General features: G+C 35.7%; 3 protein-coding genes across 4 annotated transcripts; 2 read left to right on the forward strand and 1 right to left on the reverse strand.

Annotated features, from left to right (window-relative positions):
- The first annotated feature begins 469 nt into the window (after positions 1 to 469).
- LOC123216482 (C-terminal binding protein AN-like) lies at positions 470 to 9,550 on the forward strand. Its single transcript, XM_044636891.1, has 9 exons — positions 470 to 1,483; positions 3,873 to 4,093; positions 5,040 to 5,631; positions 6,413 to 6,566; positions 6,665 to 6,795; positions 7,440 to 8,237; positions 8,367 to 8,414; positions 8,711 to 8,824; positions 9,170 to 9,550. Exons 1-9 carry the CDS (start codon positions 830 to 832, stop codon positions 9,242 to 9,244), a joined length of 2,787 nt encoding a protein of 928 aa, XP_044492826.1. The 5' UTR covers positions 470 to 829; the 3' UTR covers positions 9,245 to 9,550.
- Positions 9,551 to 11,170: 1,620 nt separating this feature from the next.
- LOC123217789 (protein REVEILLE 5-like) lies at positions 11,171 to 16,342 on the forward strand. 2 transcript variants are annotated; one of them, XM_044638916.1, is made up of 9 exons: positions 11,171 to 11,564; positions 12,334 to 12,391; positions 13,061 to 13,193; positions 13,454 to 13,627; positions 13,748 to 13,873; positions 14,847 to 14,956; positions 15,136 to 15,195; positions 15,700 to 15,814; positions 15,903 to 16,342. In XM_044638916.1, the coding sequence occupies exons 1-8, from the start codon at positions 11,287 to 11,289 to the stop codon at positions 15,805 to 15,807; spliced, it is 1,047 nt and encodes a 348-aa protein (XP_044494851.1). In that variant the 5' UTR covers positions 11,171 to 11,286; the 3' UTR covers positions 15,808 to 15,814; positions 15,903 to 16,342. The 2 variants fall into 2 exon arrangements, with proteins under 2 accessions (XP_044494851.1, XP_044494852.1); XM_044638917.1 differs by having other exon boundaries at positions 13,061 to 13,184.
- Positions 16,343 to 17,103: 761 nt separating this feature from the next.
- On the reverse strand, positions 17,104 to 24,619 carry LOC123217788. The gene is made up of 10 exons (XM_044638915.1): positions 23,691 to 24,619; positions 23,472 to 23,570; positions 23,168 to 23,370; positions 22,771 to 22,964; positions 22,536 to 22,644; positions 22,095 to 22,408; positions 20,349 to 20,768; positions 19,501 to 19,579; positions 17,849 to 19,375; positions 17,104 to 17,425 (listed from the first exon to the last, which is right to left on the reverse strand). Exons 1-10 carry the CDS (start codon positions 23,756 to 23,758, stop codon positions 17,265 to 17,267), a joined length of 3,174 nt encoding a protein of 1,057 aa, XP_044494850.1. The 5' UTR covers positions 23,759 to 24,619; the 3' UTR covers positions 17,104 to 17,264.
- Positions 24,620 to 24,851: the final 232 nt, after the last annotated feature.

A 24,851-nucleotide genomic window follows, 5' to 3' on the forward strand; every position in this document is an offset into this window, starting at 1 on the left:
AAACAATTTTTTTTTTAGGTGTAAACCAAACCATTTTGAAAATCAAATCAATTTAATTTAAAAGAATAATATTATATTCAATCATACTTATTATTTATTCGGGTTTTATAATAATATTTAATTATATAATTATATGTTATTTTATATTTAATTATTAATAAAATCACTTTTTTACTTCCTCATCACAATTCAATTTCATTTTATATTTTTTATTATAAAATATAAGTTTTAAAAATTAAAAATTAATATATTTAAAATAAATAAATTTAATATTATACCATACCAAACTCAAACTTTAGACTCCTTGTAACAAACTTGAGCCCTATTATGTTAAATTTGTCAAACCCAAACTTACTCTATCGAGACGAATGGACCAAATCAAGCGCGGGCTCAAAGTTTGGTGTGGCATTAGATACCCCATTTTCAATTGTAATTTCCCTTAAAATGAAATTGCATATGCACAGAAACCCAACCGCTGTAAAGGCAATATTACGAAGACACGTGTAACATACATGTCTAGTTTTCCTCTCCTCTCTTTGTCTCCCCACTCGTTTCTGACTACGTCGTTGCCTACTTTAGAAAAACAAAGAAAAACTCGACAACCGTTAAAAATCAGGAACGAAAACAAAACCCACTATTCAATTTCCAAATGCACGAATCCAAAACCCTAATCTCCAACAGCGATAAGTTTTTTCGCAACAACTGTTTCTACTTCCTCACGTTTCCTAAAACTTCTCAAATTGGTAAACCAATCATCAATTTTCCCAGTCTAAATGTTTTCGAAACTATAATTCCATTCAAAACAATAAATTCTTGTCAAAATTATTGAATGGATCGCAAAGAATCGATCGAACGGGTAAATTCCTATCACCTCATCCATAATTCAGCGTGGCTTGAAATCAGACTCTTTTATGTACGGATTTCACCCTGCGCGGTCTCCAGCGTGCCCGACCACCTAATCCTTTGCCATGTGCGAAGTCAGATCGGCGTATCTCTCGAAATCAATGGTTCACGTGTTCCTGCGTCTGAGGTGGCCTCGATAACCCTACGACGAGATCGGCTTAACAAGGAATCATCAGAAGTGACGTATGTGAGCACGGATAACGTGCACGTCACGGGAAACGTCGAATTCGAGGTGTTTCATGAAAAGGACATGGTTTTGTGTGGATCCTTGGAGAGGATGGAGTCAACGTGGAATAACGAGAGTGACACGAGGGCGGGATGGAGCATGGATTGTTACACGGCGATAGGTTCTGGTTCATCAGCGTTTTTTCAGCCGAAACTTGGGGTCTCGGCTCCTGCTATCGAGGTTTATATTGCTGGTTGTTGTGGGGGTGTACCGGTAATTTTGACAAAGACGATACAGGTTAGTCCGAGAAGGAAAGGGTCAAGGCATCGGGTGCTGGATGCGATTCCCGAGGAAGAGGAGATTGAGAAACATTTAAACGCTGATAATGGGCTCGCTCGCCAAAAAAAATTGCAGGTACGTAACGTAGACTTTGATGTTGTTCTAAAAAATGTTGATACTTTTTGTTCTTTTTGTGTATATATGCGATGCATTGATTTAAAACCAGTAACAGAGGTGTTGCCTGGATTCTAAATTATGTTGTTGACTTAATTTTGGAAATGCGGCATTGATGGGAACGATGAGTATGCTGATTATATGAAACATGTATTTGAGTGAATGGACGTTTTTGAAAATTTAAAGCAATACTATGGACATAGTCCGCTTGTGGATTTTGGGTTCTTAAGCCTGTTATTCTAAGTTCTGCAATCTTTCAAGTACTTATTCAAGATAATGCACTCCCTGGAATGCAAGAGAATTCAATTCTACCCTGTAAATTTAGCTTTACTGTTGGTCAAAGTTACCGTTCCCAATTCTTATAATGAATTTGGCATTTATCACTATATAGGTGAATATGTTGTCCGCCCCACTATTTTAGCTTTAAATTTTGGTTCACTTTGCTTCCATGTAATGAAATTCCACAATATCATAGAGGAATGAACCATGAAATTTATGCGTTAGTGAATACAGACACCTTTGGTGCCATTAAAACATTTATTCCATCCTCTATTACAAGCCACTGTCATCCATTTGGTCTTAATCTGTCTGTTTCTTTCTTGACTTCAACTAGAATTACGTTGAATCCTGTTAGACCTCTTAAGGTGTATCGTAGGAGGAATATGGCAACACACATAGGAGAGAATCTGTTGGAAGTATGGAAAACGTTTGGTTAGCTTGTGCTAGGGAGGTCTACAGCACCTCAAATTGCTGGAACTATCCTTGTTTTCATTTCATTTTATTTTGGCTTGACTTTTGTATCTGGTTGAAGCAGTGGACGTATATATTGGATTTTCCTGTTAAGTTCATTATAAAAATCCAGATTTCTTCCATAATTTGGCCTTTTTTTGTGTTGTGGTGTGCTTTGACCGATTTGCAGGTAGATTCTTAACAAATACCAAGCTAATTCTTTAACTGCATTGATTATGTCTGTCAGAAACTTATTTAGTTTATTGTATGAGAAGCATTCGTCGAGATTTACACAACTTAGATTCAAATGAGTTAAGTTTTCTTTATTACACCAAGGTAGATTGGATAGGTAGTACTTTTCTCAAATGCTATGGAAGTTATCAATATTGGGTAATGTACTTCTTGATCAACCTTTCTTTCTCTCAAATGATCAGATATATCTGTTCTAATCAGCCTTTCTTGTTGATAATTATCCTTTTTCATTACATAGATAATAACTTCAACTTGAATTCTTAGGAATTGCATGTGGTATCCCTTTCATTAAAGCTTTGTTTGCAACTAATTGTTCTCTTATATATGCTGATTTTCTTTAGTCATTATTTTTATAATTCTAACTTGGATTCTTCAAAGTCACTTGTGACATGGTTGTGTAATTGTGTTTACAATTAATGATTCATGCTTGACGCTGAAATCTACTATATATACATGTGAAAAATGTGATTTATTGCTTCTCCTATGCTTTTAAATAATTTTTTCTTCCTCCATATTTGGTGCATATTTTGCATAAAATTTCCTACGAATTTAACATTTGCGGTAGTACATACATTGAGTAAAAATAAGCAGATTGGTGGACCTGTTTGAACATCCAGAGATCTTCTATCTGTCTTTGTATTCATGGTTATACTGGCTAATTGAAACTTCTATTATTGTTTTAAGATTCATTCTTATCATAACTTTTAATGATGTTTTAAAAAGAAATTTGAATTGAACAAAAAAAGAACCATTTTCCCAATGGTGATGTAACATGTCGAGTGTCATCTGCCTGCAATTAATCAATTTTCCTGTCCTTTTTTGCCTGCCCGATTGGTTTATCTATGTTTATGTGATAATTCTCAAAATTTGCTTTATGCCGGTACTCTACACATTAAAGTTATGTACTTAAGCGACTTATTTTCAGTTGTAGCTCTTGTTTGCAATGTTGATACAGAACTAAAAGCTTTCCTTAATACATTTTTTACTAACCATAGGTATAAATACAAATACAAATATAAATACTAATGTGTCATTTTGTAATTTTGAATTTAAATAAAGTAATCATATTTGGTCCTTTGACCATAACCTGGGGTATGCCCCTAATTATACGTTATATTTTTTTTCATTTATATTAACTTAAAAGAAATCCAATCAATATTTATGCTCATATTTATATTTATTATTCAATAAAACTATAATTATACATTTTTTTGTACATAATTTGGTACGCATAATTTGTGTACCTAAATTAAGCGTTATTAATACATTTTTTACTAAGCATTTGTTCTACTTGGAGTTTTCGGCAATCCATGTTTAGTCATGATTTTGTATTACTTGAACTGCATGTGTTGATTCTGGGGCTGTGCAGATAACAGAAGCAGAAGATGATGATAATGAGTCAGATGAGAAAATTCGTGGGAGTTTGTACTCAGAAGACATGTACTACGGGGAAGATGGCCAACTGTCATGGTTTAATGCTGGTGTTAGAGTTGGAGTTGGAATTGGGCTAGGCATGTGCGTTGGGATTGGAATTGGTGTTGGTCTTCTAATGCGTTCATATCAAGCAACCACCGGAAAGTTTAGGAGGAGGTTTCTCTGAACCTGATCAGATTGTTCTTTTTTCCAGTATAATAACAAGGAAAAGTAAATTCATCAGGGTACATTAATGGAAGTTGCCTTTAATATGGTATTTGAATGCAAGTTTTGATAGCTGGTTTGTGAGTTGTACAGTATATCAGCATGTTGGCAGAGGTTGTAGGGGAGTAACTGAAACTGTAGAGTCACGGTCTTCTCATAGCTGCTTACAAAACTATGGATATGCTGTTTTAAATGAAATGTGGATAAACCCTTCTCAAGACAAAATGACTGAGGCATGAGCGTTTGAATATTAATAATATGGTAAGCTTGCAGTGGGGAATATTCGGACCCCCTAAGTAATTGGCATAAACTTGTTTAGTGTGAGAAAAGGTGTTTGAGATGTAGAAATTTTGCTTTGTGTCTGTCTTGTAGTCTAGGTGCTTTTAGTAGGCGATATTATAATTTCATGTATTGTATCTAATTTTTGGTATTCTTTTATTCTGTTAAATTGTCGTAAGATTTGTTATTTCTTTCAAAATAAATTAATATTCGTTTCAAGTGTTTATCAGCAATATTTTTAATTACAGCTTCTTCCCTGTAGTCCGTAGAAGCAATGGCAGCTAATGAGTTCTCATTTAAGCGTTCCGTTTCGCCGTTCTCATGAAACTTGAGAAACGGGATATAATCGTAATTTAACAACGCTTCGGATGGCATAGGGTCAGTTCTTAGTGGGAGGGCATTTCACCTCCCCCAAGCTTCGGCGTACCAGAAACTAAACTAAACTAAAATAGAATAAAAGGCAAATAATAAAATGACGCATCACCCAGTATCCTCTTCCACCTTCAACGAAGCCCTCGGAAATGCTGAAATTTACAATTTTAAACCCTAACCTGTAACCACCACAACTGAAAAGTAACACTGACGACACTCGGAGAAGAAACAACATAGCAGGTGAGAGCGTGCAGACGATGGAAAATAGATCTTCTGCACCAATGCTTAACCGTAACAACCCTACGCCCCTTCCTTTAGTGGTTACTCTCAACTCCATTGAAGACTGCGGCTTAGAACAAGACTCCCTTGCCGGCGTTGCTACCGTCGAGCACGTCCCGCTCAGTCGCTTATCCGATGGAAAGATCGAAGCAGCCGCCGCTGTCCTCCTTCATTCCCTCACCTACCTACCCCGCGCAGCGCATCGCCTGCTCCGCCCCTACCAGCTTATCCTCTGTCTTGGCTCTTCTGACCGCGGCGTCGACTCTGCTCTCGCCGCCGATCTCGGTGTTCGGCTGGTTCACGTTGACACCTCGCGAGCCGAGGAGATCGCTGATACTGTGATGGCTCTCATCCTTGGTTTGCTGCGACGTACGCATTTGCTTTCTCGCCATGCACTCTCGGCTTCGGGATGGCTAGGCTCGGTGCAGCCACTCTGTCGAGGAATGAGGCGTTGTAGAGGACTAGTTTTGGGGATCATTGGTAGATCTTCGTCGGCTCGGGCTTTGGCTTCAAGGAGTTTGGCTTTCAAGATGAGCGTGCTTTATTTTGATGTTCACGAGGTACTTTTTCCCAATGTTGATTAAATTTTGAATAGAAAATTTATGTTTTTGTATTTAGCAACACCTTACCATGCTTTGTTTGATGTTCGCAAAGAAACTTAATACAATTTAAAATTTTTCTGTGTGGAGTTGAATTTTGAGCCAATGTTAATGTTGTAACTTTCAAAATTAGGTTTTTAGTAGCTAATATTGTAATTATGTTAGTTCACGGGGATATTCATACTTGCTAGTTGTTAGTTGTTAAGGCTTACCTGGTCAATGTTTAGGGTATCAAGTCTGTGGAAGATTAGGGAGTGCAAATCTTTAAATGAAGTGCATTATGACTTTGTGGCAGATATAGTTATCCATAGTAATGTATTTGCAATTTAACTGCTCTTGCACGAGCAAAGAACTTAATGATTGAACAATCACTTTGAAGTAATGTGAAATTTCTCATGTAGGGTACAATTTAAGATTCTTATAAACTTGAATGTTTGATTTTCATTTTTCCTGAAATGGAAGAGTTACCTACTATATCAAATGAAAAGAACTTCTCCTCTCAGAAAAGTTGCACAAGATCTTGAGTAATTATGATGTATACGGTTATCGTGCGGATTACACATTTCAGAATTATATTCACTTAAATATTTTTTCATGTTTCTATTGCTTGAGCTCCATGAAAATTGGTTAGATGTTGTTTCTGTGCACACTTTTGAGCTTTTAAATGCATTAGCATGTAATTTATGACTTGCACTTTGAATTTGAAATTTGAATTTGTTCTGAATTAACTTTTCACTTACAGGGTAAAGAAAAATTTGCATTTCCTTCAGCTGCCCGGAGGATGGATACTCTTAATGATTTACTAGCTGCAAGTGATATTATCTCTCTTCATTGTGCTGTAACAAATGAAACCATTCAGATTATCAATGCTGAATGTTTGCAGCATATAAAGCCTGGTAAATTTTCTTCATCTTTGATGATCCTGCTTTACTAAGTTATTGAGATATCTTCTAATTTGCCTGTAAGTTTGGAAAATTTTCATTGTTTCACATAGGGGCATTTCTTGTGAATACGGGCAGCAGTCAGCTGTTGGACGATTGTGCTGTAAAGCAGCTTTTAATTGATGGCACCTTAGCTGGCTGTGCCCTGGATGGTGCCGAAGGGCCACAGTGGATGGAAGCATGGGTAAATATCAGAACATTCTGATAAGTTAGTGATGCTGCAACATTATTGCCGGCCACATGATACCAATTTTTTTATCTTGTCTACATGTCAAAGAATTCTCCTCCTCCTTTGCTCTCTCTCCATTTCTCACTGGATAAAGAGTTCACTCTTTATGTATTAGATTACAAATCAGTAGTAACATCCATTCTGACGAATTCTCATTTTCTTTTCTTTTTTCCTTAATTGTTCTCATCTGGTACTTTCTACTATGCATACTAGTTAAAATGCATTTTCTTCTTTGCATGAATTTTAATGTATCCTGGTTTTTAGTTAAAAGAGCACTATTGATGATTGAGTATCAGAGACTTAAAAATTATGTTTCAGTCATAATCTTTGCTTTATGCTCAAAACATTATATTTCTCAATTAAGGAGCAACTTGTCTCATTTATAACAAAAGGCCAAGTTTCTCTAGTTTGGCAATTTGGCCAAATCTGGCAACTTTATTCATTGATTCATGTGCATGTGCTCCTAATAATCAGTGGAAGGCATATTTAGTAGCTGAATGAGTTTAATATGCTCTTTAATCATTATGAATAACACTAGAGAGTACATGAGAGTTTATTTTGATAAGGTGCCTCTAATCTGTCATATACATTGCTTTTAGGTTAGGGAGATGCCAAATGTATTGATACTACCTCGCAGTGCGGATTACAGTGAAGAAGTATGGATGGAGATAAGGGATAAGGCCATTTCTATATTGAAAACATTCTTCTTTGATGGGGTTATTCCGAACAATGTCATTTCTGATGTGGACGAGGATGAGGATGAAAGCGAAATGGGTGATGAAGTTAAACAATTTAATAAACAAGACAATGTGAGTGCACTTCAGGGTTCTGTTTCTGAGCAACTAACGGATAATATCCAAGTTACTTCACAAAGCTCTCAGAAAAAGGGGATCAGTCTATCAAAGGATTCACCTAGCCAGCTGCAGGGTTCAGTTTCGTCCCAAAATACTACCTCTAAGCCTGATGGACGGCGTAGCAGGTCAGGTAAGAAGGCCAAAAAGAGGCATGCCCGCCAAAAATCTTTGCAAAAATCAGATGATCCCTCTGCATTAGAAAAAGAAAGTACTTCACATAGAGAAGATGATACTGCTATGAGTGGTACAGATCAAGCCAGTTCTCGGTGTGCTTCCCCTGAAGACTCAAGAAATAGGAAAACACCTATAGAATTAATACAAGAGTCAACTTCTGAAAGGCATCTAAAATCTAGCAAAAAGCTCAGTGGAAAGTCTGTGGAAATGCTGAAAAATGGTTATGTCATAGCTCTATATGTAAGAGATCGCCCTGCACTCCACATCTCTCGGCAGAGACTTAAAGGTGGTGGCTGGTTCCTAGACACCATGTCAAATGTAACAACAAGAGATCCTGCAGCTCAGTTCCTTGTTGTTTGCAGAAGCAAGGTTTGATGGCAAAAATTTGTCTTTTTGCAATCATTGGGCTTGGGTTTCAACAAAGTTTTATTATTATATGTGTAAGTGGATTTGGTTATTCTGACCATCTAATATGACTATATGGTTCATTTTCCTCAGGACATAATTGGTTTGCGTTCTTTTGCTGCTGGTGGAAAGTTACTGCAGGTAATTTTATATCCTAGAAAACTAGTTGGGAAGTGTTTCTCAAAGCCTATCTACTAATATTTAATTTTGGATTTATTGCAATTTCATGAAGTTCAATTATAAATGGTGCCTGAAATTTAGTCTGGAATTGCTGATTTTTCCTTGTGGAAAACATCCAACTTTTTCTTTTCAGAAGATTGTCTTTAGCATGTTATTGTACTTTTGTTGTGACCTCATTGAAGTGGAAATCACATGCTGCTCTACTAGTAATGATTTTTATGCTTGGGTATTGAACTCAGATTATGTTGACCTTGCAGATTAATAGAAGAATGGAGTTTGTATTTGCTAGTCACAGCTTTGATGTTTGGGAGAGTTGGACAATGGAAGGTTCTCTAGACGAATGTAGGCTTGTCAACTGTAGAAATCCCTTGGTAATATTTTCTTTTCTGGTTTATTTCTTTATACTTGTTTATAATTCTTATGATTCGGTGTGTGGTAAATGTGCTTCCTAGCTTTGACCTTTTTTAACAATAGCATTAACCAAAGAGGACGTTAAATTGCCAAGGGTTATAGAGTAATTAATCACCTTTATGGCTGGGATTGCATATATTTTTTGGTGTATTAATATAATTTTTGAAAAGTGTAGACCTTGCATGCCACCTTCTCTGCCTTCTGGGTAGCCTGTGTTCCATAGCAGTCACTGAAATTGTAATAACCAGCAAATAGGGAGAAACAATCCTCAATCCTTCCTAATTGCTTCAATTGACAAATTGCAGGCTGTTCTGGATGTTTGCATTGTGATCCTGGCTGCTGTGGGTGAAGACGATGGGGTTACTCGTTGGCTTGATTAGATTGTGAACTTGGAGACCTGACCGAATCTAAAACTTTCGTTGCCAATATCTTTTCTCTTTAGAGATTTGTATTAACCAAAGTTGTTTGTAAAGCAATGGTTTCTTTCTTTTCTTTCGTTCTTCCTGTCTCCTTCCTGTCTTTTGCATTCTTATCGGCTTTGTATGATTTCCTGTCGTGCTCTGTTGGGCCAGGCAGCACTAGAGAAGAAAATGCCTTTTTTGTATCTTTCAGAACGGATATCAGAGAAGTGACATTGCAGATTGTAAATTATCAGTACTAAGTAATGACGCATATTCTTGCTGCCATAAGCTTGTGCCCCGTATTACCACAAATTTAAATGAAAAACGTCTTGATTCTTTAGGTTGGTTATTGATTTAATTATATGAAAAGCGAAGGACAAAGGTGTATATTTTACGGTGTTTAGATCTGCTTTTCGAAAAAGGGCTGGTCATTTCAATTGATCGAATTGTCCCCAGCTAAGTAGAACAAAAATGGTTAGTAAAATATATGTTATAGCGGTTGGATTGGATTGAATCCTGATCCAACCGCTCAAGCCGCTTCGGTTTAAGAGTGACAAGATAAAAACTCCAGCAAATCTAGTTTGGACATTGGCATAATGAGATTAGCGAAGTGTGACTATCGATCAGTTTGTCTAATTATCATATGATTTTAAGAATATTGGTTTAAATAGTTGAATTTCTTAATTTAAATGCTCTAACCCGAAAAAGGAAACAAAAAATTCGAGCAGCATCAGGATTCATGCCCGTCACATGATCAAATCACTTGTTTAATGGTACATAATCCTTAATTTATTACCATTATTGGTTTTATTGGATAACGTTGTAATGCTTTAGTTGGTTATTTTAAAATAATTGCCTCCCTGCCCATTAAATTGTCGTTAAGTTGGCTTTGATAAAACTTAATCACGTTTTTCGGTAAAGCTGATCTCGACCTTGCTGGAACTTTCAATTAAAAAGCAAATTCCACTCAGTGCCTCCCAGCAAGGGTGCAGCCGTAATTTCACTTATCGCCAATAATATGAATTTTTTAATCAAATCAACGGTCTCCCACCCCTGGTATTAATAGGAGCTGACTAATAGCTACAAAATCTACCTGAGGGAATATTTATTAATTACCATTTTTTGCAAAATTAAAAACCTTTATTTGGAAGGTTAAAATTATTTACACAACGTGTAAATATTGTAGTACTATTGAAATAAAATAGCTGCAAATAGTATTGGATTTGAACTGAATTTATTTAAATTCAAATTTAAACTTAATTTAAATGAATCTAAAATAAGTTAAGCTCAAAGAAATTTAAATTTAAACTTAAAAATTTAATATTTTTGAGTTCAAACTTTAGGGTATTTAATTTGTTAAACTCACGAATTAAAAATTTTAACATAAAATGATATCTTTTTAACCGATATATATTAAAATAACATTATTTTAATAACAAATTAATTAAAAATTTAATTTGAATGAGAATTGAACTTGAATTTAATTCTTTTGAAACGAATCAAAATCAAATTTATATAAAATAAATTTGATTTTAAATTTAGATAAATTTAAATTTAATTCAATTCGAATCTAATCTTAACAGCAAGGATCCACATTGCCAAAAATCCAACTCAAAATTAAGCTCTCGTATATTTAGTTATTTATTTTCATCGGAATTTTATTTGATTTTTTATAGTGGTACAGTGAGTAAGCCAAGACCATCGGCATCCTAACTGCTCATTTTTAAAATACATAACAAGGTGGTGTAGAAATTGCCACTCGTCACACAATCGATGCTTCAGGTCCCAGTCAGGACAACCAGATGAAGCCACGTGTAAACGATTCAGTGGGTAAGTTCAGTTTCGTCACAAATTTTACAACCCCACACTCTATATAAAAGCTCGCTCCGTTTGGCAAGCATCTGTACTCTTTACCTGTCTGGCTTCCCAAAGAACAAAACACAAGCAAAGCTTTCCCAACAGGAAAATCAGAAAAAAACTAAAAATAAAACAGAAATAGGAAAACATATCCGTCTCAACCTATGGTGTCCGTGAACCCGAATCCGGCTCAAGGATTTTTCTTCTTCGATCCAATGAATATGCCGTATTCTGGCTTCAATTCTCTGCCAACAGCAGCTAATAATACTACAACTTCCGCAACAAGTGCCACTACTACATCGTCGACTAAAACTACAAATACTAATACGATGTCTTTTGCCGAAGATCCGAGCAAGAAGATTCGAAAACCTTATACAATTACTAAGTCTAGAGAAAGCTGGACGGATCAAGAGCATGACAAGTTTCTAGAAGCTCTCCAACTGTAAGTCATATTCTAATTTTCTTTTTTCGTTTTCTAAAACATATGTTCATGATACGGTGAATTTAGTGTTGGTTATTTATCTTATGCTTGTTTGGTTGATGAGAAAATTAATGAAATTACGTGATAGTTTCTATTTTGATTTTTGGCTATCGATAATTCTAGATTTCGTAATTTCTGTTCTTGTTATTGTTACTTGTATAATTTTCTACTTTTCACAATTTGTGGCATGAATGACTGTTTACTAATTTTTTTTTTTTTTGTTATTGCTAAGAATTTTGAATGGTTTAGTTCAGTGTTCGTTGCTTGGTTGTAATAGGTTGCTAGAATTGTGCGAGTTGTAACCAGTGAAATTCAGTGCTTTTGTTTAATTTATCTTTTAATGTCTCAGTCCTTGATGGAGTAGTGTTATTTCAAGCGAGGATAATACACGTGGTGAGAATTTCATTTCTTTGTCTTTGGCTATATATTTGGGCTGCTATATGCTAAAGAAATGGGGTTTCTAATTTGCATTTTGATCTTTGATTTAAATTAACATATTTAAATTGTAGAATGTTTGAAATTTAAAACTTAATGTGGATTTTGGTTGAAACTTGCAAGCATAGTCCAGTGGATGCATTGGAAAACATATCTACAGTTGTTAGATATTAGTGTTGCTTTGAGGTTATTTGAGTCATCTTCTACATTAGAGCCTAATTAGTAGTGTGTAATATCTTTAAATCTTTCATACTAATGTGAAACTTTCTGTTTCATTTGATTTTCTTGGTGCCAGATTTGATAGAGACTGGAAGAAGATTGAAGCATTTATTGGGTCCAAAACAGTCATCCAGGTAAATACAAATTCATATTTCAGTCTATCTAGTATATCCATATAAAGAAGCATCAAGACAGAACAGATTGTGAATTCTTCCATCTTGAATTCTCTAGTTTAAAAATATTAGATATAGACGAGATTTTTTGAATTCATTTTTCTTGTTACAGTTTTAATGTTTAATCTTACGTTGAGTTTGTTGTTCCAGTAGAAAACTGTAGCTTTCTTGAATTTGGTTTATTAAGGGGAAAAAAGCATTAGACTCATCTCCTGTAATTCTATAGTCCAATCACCTTGTGACAATTGAATATAACCATGTCATCTGCAGTGTGTCGTTGGTGGTGTAAGATATGTAGATACTATGCAAATGTCTTCTTACTAGCATGCAATATTGTGCTGTTATGTGAAAAATTTGTTAGTTTGATTTTAACCTGTATGACTTACTCATTATAAAGGTATTGCATCTTCTAACTGATTAGTGGAAAACTTTAATTTGAATGATATGGTGGTCAATTTCTCAGTAATAATGGCTGAAAATAGCTTCACTTATCCTATTTCTCAAAATTATTTAGATTAGAGCATCTTGGGAATCATGTCTGTTTATAATTTTTTATCCATTCCCTAGCAGAGGATGCCACCTCTTCATCTTTCTATTCGTTAATTATATCTAAGCTATCTTTCTTGGCAGATACGAAGCCATGCACAGAAGTACTTCCTGAAGGTTCAAAAAAATGGAACAAGTGAACATGTACCTCCCCCTAGGCCAAAGAGGAAAGCAGCTCATCCATACCCACAGAAAGCACCTAAAAATGGTCCATATGGTGAACTATTTCATCTTTGTTGATTTTTGTATGGATATGTTATAGTGTGGGAATAATGATCTCTCTTTTATTTGTTCACAAATTATAAACAAATTTTTATATCATTTAATTAAAGCACTTTCAGTGAATAAGATTTTGAGCTAATGACTTACTACTTGTGTTATAATTTGTGTTAAAAATGAAGGACTAGTGTTGACCATGTAGATTTTTAAGCAGTGCTTGGTTCTAAAAGTTACTGCTTATATGTGTGTTCCTGGCAGCTCCTGTTGTATCCCAAGTTTCTGGCCCGTATCAATGTTCCACAGCGATGCTTGACACAGGACTTTATGGTCCAGATTCATCATCAGTTCTTGCAAATCCATATCCTGGTGCAGCTATGTCTTCTTGGAATTTTAACTCAGAGCAACCAGTGTGTGTGTCACAAGTGGCTAAAGGTATAATTTGTTCTTATATCATTGTCACTATCTTGTTCTTTTTTCTCATGATAATCTTATGTTGCAATGTCAATTAAAGAATTTATGTTCTAATAATAGTTTAATTATTTGGTTTTTAAGATGATGTTGGATTGGCTGGACCAACCGTTACTCAGAATGGTTACAGTAGCAGTAATGAAAGCACTCCAAGACCTTGGCCTGTTGGTGAAACAATTGATCGAGGGGATCATAGAAAACCAACCAGAGGTTTGTATTTTACTTCTAATTTGAGCTTGACAAACATTCAATTTGCTGTAGAGGTGCAGGCATCCTTACAACATGAATGCTTGGTCTATTAACTGTATTATTGGTGAGATGATGTTTTCTTCATATGCCTCTGATTTGAATACTGTTAATATTGCTGTAGCAGTTGGTTATGACTCTCTGATATGCCTCTGATAAAGGATCAGGTGTGCTAAATAGTAGTGGTTTTCATTCTTACTATTGCCAAGAACCATAAAGTTCCTTCTACAGTTTACATTCTGTTGTCAATCATCATGAAGTATATATTTTCAGGAAACTTCATATAGCTTTGTTTTGTTTGTTTATGGTTTATTGTAAGGTTTGGTTTGCCATTTTGCTTTATATAGGATTGTAAATTATGGGAAATGTGTGATCATTTTTGGCGGTTTGTATAATACAAGCTTGATTTATCCTTCGCTATGTTTTTTTCATTTTCACACTATTTTAGCAATGCCAATGTGCATTTGTTGTGAAATGGTATTCTTGCTGGCTGCTCATGAAGGGCATCCTCAGATAATTTGACCTCAATGTTGAAAATGCATTGGCAGCTTTAAGGGGATGGAGCAGGAGACTAGCATTTGGAGGGTTTCAATTCCTTTACATTTTTTTATATACATAAGCAAATATTATCATTAGAATCTTTTCCATCATATTGGCTGTTTTCCATATCTATCTCACAAGTTTTTTAGTTACTGAGGTCATCCCTTCTTCTTTTACCATTCTTAAAGAGCTATACTTAAAATGATGGTGGATGTCGTTTGTTGACTAGCCTGTGTTTCTTTCTGGTCTAAATATTAAAAAGCATGAAAGGCTGATTCTCCCCCTAATATGATAAATTTTACTTCACTTGAAGTTTTTTGACATTATACCATATCAGCATTTTTTGTCTCCTGTTCCTGAATATTTCCATTAATGAAAAATCCTCTGCTTCGTGCAGCTATGCCGGATTTTGCTCAGGTTTACAGTTTTATAGGCAGTGTTTTTGACCCCAGTGCTACTGATCATGTTCAGAGACTTAAGCAGATGGACCCAATAAATTTTGAAACTGTAAGTTATTTCACATCAATACCTTTTTGTACGTTTTGTTGGATGTAGTGATACTTTTTGGTGGTATAAGAAATAATGTTCTGGAACCAGCTACTAGTGCATTATTCAACCTTCCCTTCCTCCCCTCTCCCCTTTCTTGCCTACAGAAATTTAAAATGTTTTATATTGAATTTTCCCAGGCATTGTTGTTGATGAGAAATCTTGCTATCAATTTGTCAAGCCCTGAGTTCGAGGAACATGTAAGTGCTTTTTCCCTTCCCTTATTTGCAGCACCTATTAATACACAGTTATTTGGTATTTATCTCTTCTTGATGCTGATAATGTAAATAGTAGAATTGTTTGACATGTAATCTGGTATAATACTTATGAGCTGCTCACTTTTGTGAAAAATAGCTGAATGCATAGATGATGGGGTGCCGCATTAAGTGCTAGAACTTGTTTTTCCCCTGTGGTCACTAACAACATGGAAAACCATGTAGGTGATGGTATTTATCATGTTGTTATCTTAAGCATATTAATTTGAACCAAGTGCTCCAAATAAAATTATTAGATTATGTAAATTTAACCCTGTGGAAGTTTTCAAACTAGTCACTAGTGCCATGTTTGTCATCACAGAGTTGTATGATCTAATGTAATAAATTCTTTCTATATAGAATGATTTTTTAGCTCTTCGAATAGCATTATAGGTAAGTTGAATAATATAATCTATTTCTGTCATTAATTAAAATATGAAATGGATGCAGAGAAGGATGCTATCACTTTATGATGCAGAATCAGAGAGAGCTAAATTTAGTAGTCCTTATAATAATATGCAAGTTGTTAAATCAGAAAGTGCCATTCCATCCTTGTAAGGAAGAGGTAATAAGAAGATATATCTTGTTACAAGATAATTTTGCATTATGATTTATTGCTGGGATTCTTGCTGATCTTGAAAATTGAATGCCAGGGCAAAATGTGAACTCCGTTTGAGATTTTGCTAGGGAAGAGTTCTGGAATGAAGTGATGATGTTCATATGTATATTAGTGTATGTGTGGCAACTGTCTAGGTCAGTTAGCTTGCAATGCTTGTTAGTTTGTGTATATGATAGAAAATCTGTTGTTTCTTTGAAACGTGGGGGTAGTGCAAGTCATGTCAGGGCTTTTTATTAGGTGGCTGGCTTGTATAGAAATTTGAGTGTCCTCGAGTTTTGACTGCCTATCATAGTAGTACTTTTACTTCTTGCTGGGTTTCCCACATCTGATCGCTAAGAAGTAGTATTTATAAACATAAACTAAGGTATGTAAATAAAACCCATGCTATCGTTGTCAAAAAATCCTTGCGTACCAACTCGGGGCTTTGGAACCCAATATTGTGGTTGATGCTTGTATTCGAGTTGTTTGAGTTCAGATTGATGTTTAACTTGGCTTGAATCTATTAACTGAAAAACTGGTTTGTTGATAATTCCTCTTATTCACTGACGAGAACAAGTCTAGTTCAATCTTAAATTGACTATTCTAAGTTCAAGAGGAGATCAAAGTAAACTTTGTTGAAGCTTTATTTGCCAAGAATCTAGTTGATGCTCAAAGTTGTTATGCGTTCTGTAATTTTTGTTCTGATTAGTGAAATCATGCGTTAACCTATTAACTTCGCCGATGAGTATGATCCGGAAAAAAATTAAGAAATCGTAAATAAGAAGGAGAATTACATCCAACCTAAAGCCCATTATAACCCCATAGGAAGTTGGGTTTGAGGCTAAAGATTAAAAATCAAATACTCAAAATTTATTAGAAAAATACTAAAATAACCTCTTAAATAGCCCTCAATTTGCTTGAGTTGTAGCCGAAGTTAACAAATGGATGACAATACATGAACTAACAAGTACAAATACTTATATATATACTACCTAATTGAATGTTACAAAATTACCCAATGAAACATGTACATAAATTAGTTCTTAATGTCAGTGTATAATTTTTTATTGAAAAAGAAAACATTCAACATACATTTCGCACTTCAACAAACCCCAAGTCTGCCTAATAGCCAAGGTGATACGCACAGAGTGAACGAGTTTTATTTTAGTTCCAAGAGCCTTCCCAATTTTTTGTTTTACAGGATTACACCGACAAGATTTAAATAATCTGAAAATCTGGGATGAATCAAGATCAAATAGAAAAACCAAACAAATGCTGATAAAATCACATAAAAATCCATTAATTACACCAGCTTTGGAAAAGGCATGTTAAACCCATCATCCACGCAATTAGTTTCGGATATGAGTGCAAGTGTGGATGACAATAGCACAATATACAAAAACTTAATCCAAATCCACTACCTATACCTGAAACCCATGTCTAGCTCATAATTATACATCCCCTGATTATTACTAGCTGTAGCTAATGGGTGAATCTGCTTAGCATTTGATCGGAGTTCCATCTCGAAGAGCCTCTGTAGTGTCTCTGGATTATTGGTTCCAACCCCAACATCAGCAGCTGAAGATTTATCAAGCATTGATAGTAAGATGCGTATCCTACTCTCTAGAGCCACATAATGACATATATTTTGTGGATAGGCTATCTTAGACAGTTAAGTTTTCCACATTGATACATGCCCTTTATTTGAGAAGAACATGAAGAATTAACAAACAAAAACCTAAAGGCATAAACTGTAGCAAACAGAATAGAACACCTAAATTATGGGCTAAAGTTCAACATATATAGAAGAATTCTGTGGTGCGAAACCAAGATTATAGCTTTCAATGACAATACACAGGTCTATTGTTGTATAATTTTCTTTAGCCACTTAACATGCATATTCCACAAAACCTACTTTTCCAGCCAAACCAACTTGAAAATAATTAAGAGTACTGACAATAACACTGTACACAAATGCCAACAAAGAGGTGAATACTTTACCTGGTGGTGGCATTCCATGACCAGCGAAATTGGGCTGCCGGGGACCAAAAGGGAAACCTTGCATTGGGTTCATATCCGGTACAAAACCTGGCATTTGATTGTTTGAATGAGGACTGCTGGCAAATCCTTGTAGTAGGTGAGGTGGAGGAAAACTTCCTGGCATGTGCATCTGTGGTAAGATAGGATGATGATTGTGGGCAGAAGGATCAAATGCAGGGAGTCCTGGGCGAGGATGATGGAAAGGAGGACGAAGCATATTTGCAGGCAATTGATGAGTGGGTGGAGGATCATGATGGATGATGCCCTCTGGACCCATGAACTTCATATGAGAATTTACGTTAGCAGGATGAGACTCTAGTGGATTGAATAATGGTCCCACATGATTTAACTGTGGGTGAAGCTGTGGAGATGATGGTTGGATTTGCATATTATGAAGCAAAATATCAGGCTCCCTTGCATCATAAGAACCACGAAGAAACGGTGGACCTTCTTGACCTGTAATGAGTCTTTCGTCCCCGAAGACAGAATTTAAAGCTGCTAGTTTTTCCGCAATGTCAACTGGTGCAGCTGGGGAGGGAAATAATTCAACTTTGGATGAGTTCATAAGGCGTTTTGTACAATCACCAAGAGGAATCGAGCTATCCTCTTGAGAGAGTCGAATATCAACAGGTCCATCAAAGCCACCAAGTTTAGATTCTAATTCATTTCGAAGCCGTGGCGAATCGACTTCAGTTCGACAATCGTCAAAGCCTAACAAATGTTCTTTGCTCCTATCTGATTTTATTTGCTCTCTCTGATTTGATGCCAGGATACTACTTTCATAACTAGTCCTGCTGGAATCAATGTCGACTTCAGATGAAAGAAGACCATCATGAATTTTCGAAATATCAACTCTAGAAGACATAACTGAGCCTCTTTGAGCAGATGAAGGTGCTCCTACAGATTGTAATTCCTTCATAAAGGCTGTACCAAAAAGTGTTTCAAGTGTCAGACTCTTCCCTGAATCAGAAACATTTTCAGCATTTGCATCCCTAAAATCATGAAGTGCATTGTCAATATTTGATACATCCCCATTAAATTGTCTGTCCACAAACTTGATATCTATACCAGGGAATGGTGCCACATCTTTTGGGACAGTTCCCCTTTGCAACAGTGAAAGGAGGTGCTGAGATGCATGATCATCAGCATCTATTTTTTTCTGTTCAGTCGTAGGCTCACCAAAACCCCCACCTTGCGAAGAAGACGGCAAGGTTGCATCACTTGTACTAATTTCTGATAGAATGGACTGTTCAAGGTCTTCGCATGTGAGGACAGCTGCTGTTTTACTGATGTTATTGATATTACTATCACCTAATTGCTCAGAATTTCCGTTTGTGACAAGCTCTGGGCTTGGGGCCAGATAATTGGATGAGATGAGCCTTGCAGCCTTCGCATCAGAAGGTTGTGATCCCCCTTTTTCACTACCAACAATTAGTGAGAGCAAATCATTTGGCTTGCCAGAGGAAAGTTCATCCACTGGCTTCTTTTCTGCAGTAAAAAGTTCAAAAAAAAAAAAATTAGAGCTTAAACCACATTACTTGACATCTACGCAAAAAGATATCAAGTTGCCACAACCAAAAAAATTCAAACTTTAAATAAGTATACTAGAATACCTTCATCAAGAAACCAATGGGCAAACTTGGAAGATTGGACAGAATGAGGACTCCATATGTCATCTGCTTTACTATCATGCTGGATCCAAAAAGATATTGAACAGGTTCAGATACTTTCATGTTAAGATTTTTCAGTTAATCAAAAGCCAGAAATGGTACACTCAACCACACCACTTTTTTGCTAGAGAATATCCTCTTTCAGTAACCACCATCCCATTAAAAGAGAGAGTAAGATTATGTGCACTAAAAAATAGTAGTAATTTTGTGTACTAACAATAATGTATCACCATGTGATTAGGTGTTACTTTCATAATCATCCAATCACATGGTGACATAACATCATTAATACACAAATTAGTTCTCATTATTGGTGCACATAGTTCTGTTGTAAAAAAAAACAAGTTTTTAACTTAAACAACATAATGCAAATTATAAAATACTTAACCAAGCTGGAAAAATTATTTCCACTGAGAACTGAAGCTATCAGATGGAAGATTTCACTATATATTGAGGTGAGATTTCATTTTATAATGGAATAAATTTGTAATTATAGCCTGACATTATTTATCTAAATAGTGAAGGTCCTCTCATTGCTGACATGGCATAATTATAATACTTAATTAAGCATGTGATTAAGTTGTACTAGCATGGTAACAACCTGATCCCTAACACCTATATAAAGAAATAAACTAGACGAAAAGTTAAATTGAAGTGCACAAAATCTGCACATAATTATGACATCTATGATTTGTGATAAATAGGAAAGAGTATCTCCTTATCTAGTATCTTTTTATAATGCAAGAGAGTATGGAAAGAACTTGTCTCTGGTCACTATAAATGATTATTACCTCAACAAGACTATTGGAGCCACCACCATTAACTGTCAAAACATTGCCAAAAAGCTTATCAAGAATTGAAGATGACTGATCTTGACTTGATTCAGAGACAATTTTTCTGTCTGTGACCTTCTCAACATCAACCTCTACACCTTCACTTTCCTCAGATGCTTGAAAGGTTTTCAGAAGATTAGAACTCTTACATATTTGACCATCAGAGTCTGTTGTCTTATTGAACACATCTAGGCCGGAAGTTAAATTGTGAACTTTATCATTCTTTCCGCTTGCTGAAACACGAATACTCATACTTTCACGTGGATGAGTTGAGCTAATTTGTTCTACAGATTGCTTGTCTTCATTATCAAATGTCCCATTTGACAGAAGGTTACCTTTGGCAGGCAAGATACCACCCTCATGTTCAGAACTTCCAACCTACAAAAAAGAAAAACAAGAGATGCACTTGTTTTTAAAAGAACTTAGCAAAATAAGACTCCTTTTGGGCACCAAAGCATAGTTTACCCATCATGATAAATAAGAACACACATTGGTCAATGAACAACACAATACACAACTTCATTACATTAAACCTATGATCAGCAGATAACCTGTGCACACACAGAATCAGAACAATCTGGTCATGGCCAATTTCTTCAAGTGGATGACATAACCACATCCAGACAGCCATAATTTCTGCATGAACGACGTTGAAAATTTACAGGCACACAGAAGGGTGTTACCCATATGCTATGGATACAAATGAGTTGCTCTGAGCTTTTACAAAGTCCAATATTGAGAGAGCTATTTGCCATACTTACCCTCTGTTTAATGAACCCAGTTATCAGTATTCAATGCAGCTGCAAGTCTAAAATATTAGATACCTAATGTCTAAACTATGATATTATGAGGGGTTAAAGTCTGTCAAAGGCAGAGGATGCTGAAAAAATAAATACAGCAAGGCAAAGATGTAAAATGATCTAAAAATTAAAGGGTAACAATAATATGGTCTAGACCCTACTTATTTAGTTAAAATCTAGGTTGTTTTGAATTTTTTACCTTTAACTGTGACAAAAATAGGTTATGCATAGGTCAAAAGATAAATAGACCTCAGTGTTATGATTTACACTATCCCATGCTTCCCTTTTTCATGAATTATTGGAAAACAAGCTCCAACTCTAGCAACATAGTCCAAATAACTAGAAAAAATAGGAAACAACAGCTTTCTTCTATCAATTCAACTAATTTGCTGGCGGCATAAAGTTTAACCATGATGTGTCCTGTTCTCTCTCCTGATATCCAGAGATCCTTCATCTTTCCCATGTTTACCAAGTTCAAGTTTGAGGCTGCTTACAGACACTTAAACTTTGGTAGACGAGAAACTCATGAAAGATAACTATGGCCCAAGTAGGTGGCCTCACATATAACAATGTGGATAGGCATGCGCAGAATAATAAAGGAGAGTGAGGACAGGAAGGGGTGCACATCAACTAGGTATTTTTCAGAATAATGAAAGAGACTAATCATTCACATTTATGCAGTTCAAACAGTATGGCCATCCCATTGCATTATAGGAGATATTTCATGACATTAAAAAAAAAAAAAAGTGATGCAAGTTCACAGATTAAAAGTTCAATATGAAATAAAAAAATTATTTAAGACAAGAATAAAGCAGTCAAAAAATTATGCAGATTGTATACCATGTTCATTGTATCAGCTGCTAAAAACAAACAAGTTCATACAAGAAAACCAAACATTCCTTACCTCTACTGAAGGGGGATGAATAATATTTTTGGCTCCAAAATTCCTTTCCAAATTGGCATTTGAAAAACCTGGAGGCACAAGAGGTCTGGATGCAGGAGTTTGTGACAGGAGAACAGGTTTGTCAGAATCAGCATTTGGAGCATTAAGCATCACAGGTTTATCAAATTGATTGCTTTTATTTGAAGTTCCCTCATCATTTTTGGAATCCTCAAGCAATGTCATAATATCAAATTCATCCTTATGCTTCTCCGGATTAATTTTTTGCTTGTCTTGAAAGGCTTTCTGCTGTTCCTTCCTCATCATCTCAAAAGAAGCTGCAATGAAAGTCATAAAAATTTTAACTTCAATGCAGTTAAAAGACATAAAACCATTTTCCCAGAGTGGAGATGTAATAGAACTGAGTGAAAAATATTTCCAAGAGACAATCATATGAGACTTTACCTCTTCTCTTTCTTTCCTCTTCTGCCCTATCCTCACTTGTACATTCAGAAGAACCGAATGTTTCTTCATTGTATGAGTCATTAGTTTCCCTCCGAGGGTGAGCAACTGCCTAAAGAAACATAGCACAAAATAAATAAGCACAAATCATTAAGGGAGAAAGAATCCAAAATTATGAGCACCACATTTCTAGTATATGTTCATCATCAGTGACCAAAAACATAAATGCAATCTTAACTTTGTAAGGGCGTGGTGGATGATATGGCTCATTACTCCTATTGAGCTGGTAATGATCATTAGCTCGAAACTTTGGAGCAGATGCTCCAGCTGTGTATCCAGAAGGCCTTGCAAATGAACCACTTCCAAGAAGTCCGTCATGCTCTGGAACTTGCCAAGAACGCCGAGATTGGTTGCCATAGCGCCTTCCAGATTCTGCATTGTGTTAGTGCAATTAAACAGTTCAGAACTCAAAAGATACCAACATTCTGGGAAGGGAAAAAAGGGACAAATTAAGAAAACACACACTATCTAGTGAAATCCAGGCACCACAAGACAGGAAAACTGAATGGTCCATGTTAACACAATCAGTGCAGGCACAATTTGAATTCTTCAACATTAAATATTCAAATAATTACCCGAATCCCAATCAGATTGTGAGTCACTATCCCTATCACTCCGTCCTGAAGAGCGACTATCCCACCTTCCATGGATTCCCCGAGAAAAATTACCAGACTCCCCTCTTGTAGGTGGGGATGAACCATACTCATTTCTCCTGAAACTATGCAGTGACAACCCACTGGGAGTTTTTTGTCTATCTCCAGGAGCATCCTCAGATTCACTGAGCAATAAAAAGAATTGCATTAGAAGAAGTAAATATCAATTGTGTTATATATAACAGCAGTAACAAAAGGCAACTCTATATAGAAATAGGCATGTTACCTCAAAAGAGATGGGTCCAATCCACTGGGTAGCTTTTTGCAAATATCCAGTTCACTGAACGATAGTAGAAAATCTCTTGAATACGTAATTTTCAAATTCCTGAGCAATCATCAGCAGAAATTAATTATTGCCCACCAAAAGTAATAAAAATAACAAAAATAAGAAAAAAAAAATACAATCAAACAAATAATCAAAATTCAAGCGGTCGGAGTAGGTTACTTTTGCGATTCACTGTTTATCGCAGCAGGCTGATCCAGAGTGTGCTCGTCTTCATTTTCTAAGTTCATTCTGTAAAACTTTACAGAAAACAACTCCGAGAGCAAAGTCCGATAAATATATTTCTTCAACTACAAATTACACCAATCGTCACCAACAATACAGGCCTAAGTTAATCACCAGAGACTCCTATATCCACTTGCCTTAATAGCCTGCTATCATATCTATCTACTAAATCTAAATGCTAAACCTTCAAAGGAAAAAAGAAACCCATTGATTTACACTGGAAAATCAGATGATTAGTGCATTTAATAGGCTAATTATAGCTTAGCATCATCCATGAGTATCCAATCATATTTAAATCCACATCTAGCACAAAACAAGAGCTACTAAAATAGCAGCTGTTTTTAAGTTATTCCATCCTCTGATCCACCAAATCTACAATCAAAACAAACCTGAAACGTCCCTCCCAAAATGCCCCTCGCACTCGAATAAACAGAGAAACACGAGTTTCAATGCATCATTTCTTTTTTTTTTAATCAGTAATCAGCACTTATATATCTCATCTGACTCAATATAATCCGATTAATTACCTCCAATTGTCCTGAAATTCATAGGATAAACAAACCTCCTTATAAGCTCGGATGAAACAAACGCCAGGGCTTGTAGTAATCAACCAAGTAGCTCCCAAAAACTAGGGTTTTCTTTTCTTTATTTGTTTTCTCTTGAAGACGAACAACCGAGATCCAGACACAGAAGGGAAGAGTTAGGTTTTCTTGATCTTTTCAGCTCTTCTCGTTTCCCTATGATGGATGGATGAGAGAGAAAGTGTCTTGAAAAAGGGAAATTCTTGAAAGAGAGACAGGCAAGCAATTGGCCATTTTACTGTTGCAGAATGACGTTTTCCCCCTTCGCATCGCCAACAGAAAAAAAAAATAAATTAAAATAATAAAGAATTTTCCCGAAAACACACGCGCTGCTGTCTCTTGTACCGCGCTCTTATATCATTGTACATCTGAGTGAAATTTGGTGGGCAAGGGCATGGAAATGTAATTTACTTGCGTGGAAAATGGATTTAACTTTTATTTATAAATACGAGAATTTGCCTTAACCGTCCATTTTCCATTTTGGTTATCAATTTCTTCGCATTTTATTGATTAGTTA

This window comes from Mangifera indica, chromosome 5 (genome assembly GCF_011075055.1).
Source record: "Mangifera indica cultivar Alphonso chromosome 5, CATAS_Mindica_2.1, whole genome shotgun sequence".
NCBI classification, from domain to species: Eukaryota; Viridiplantae; Streptophyta; class Magnoliopsida; order Sapindales; family Anacardiaceae; genus Mangifera; species Mangifera indica.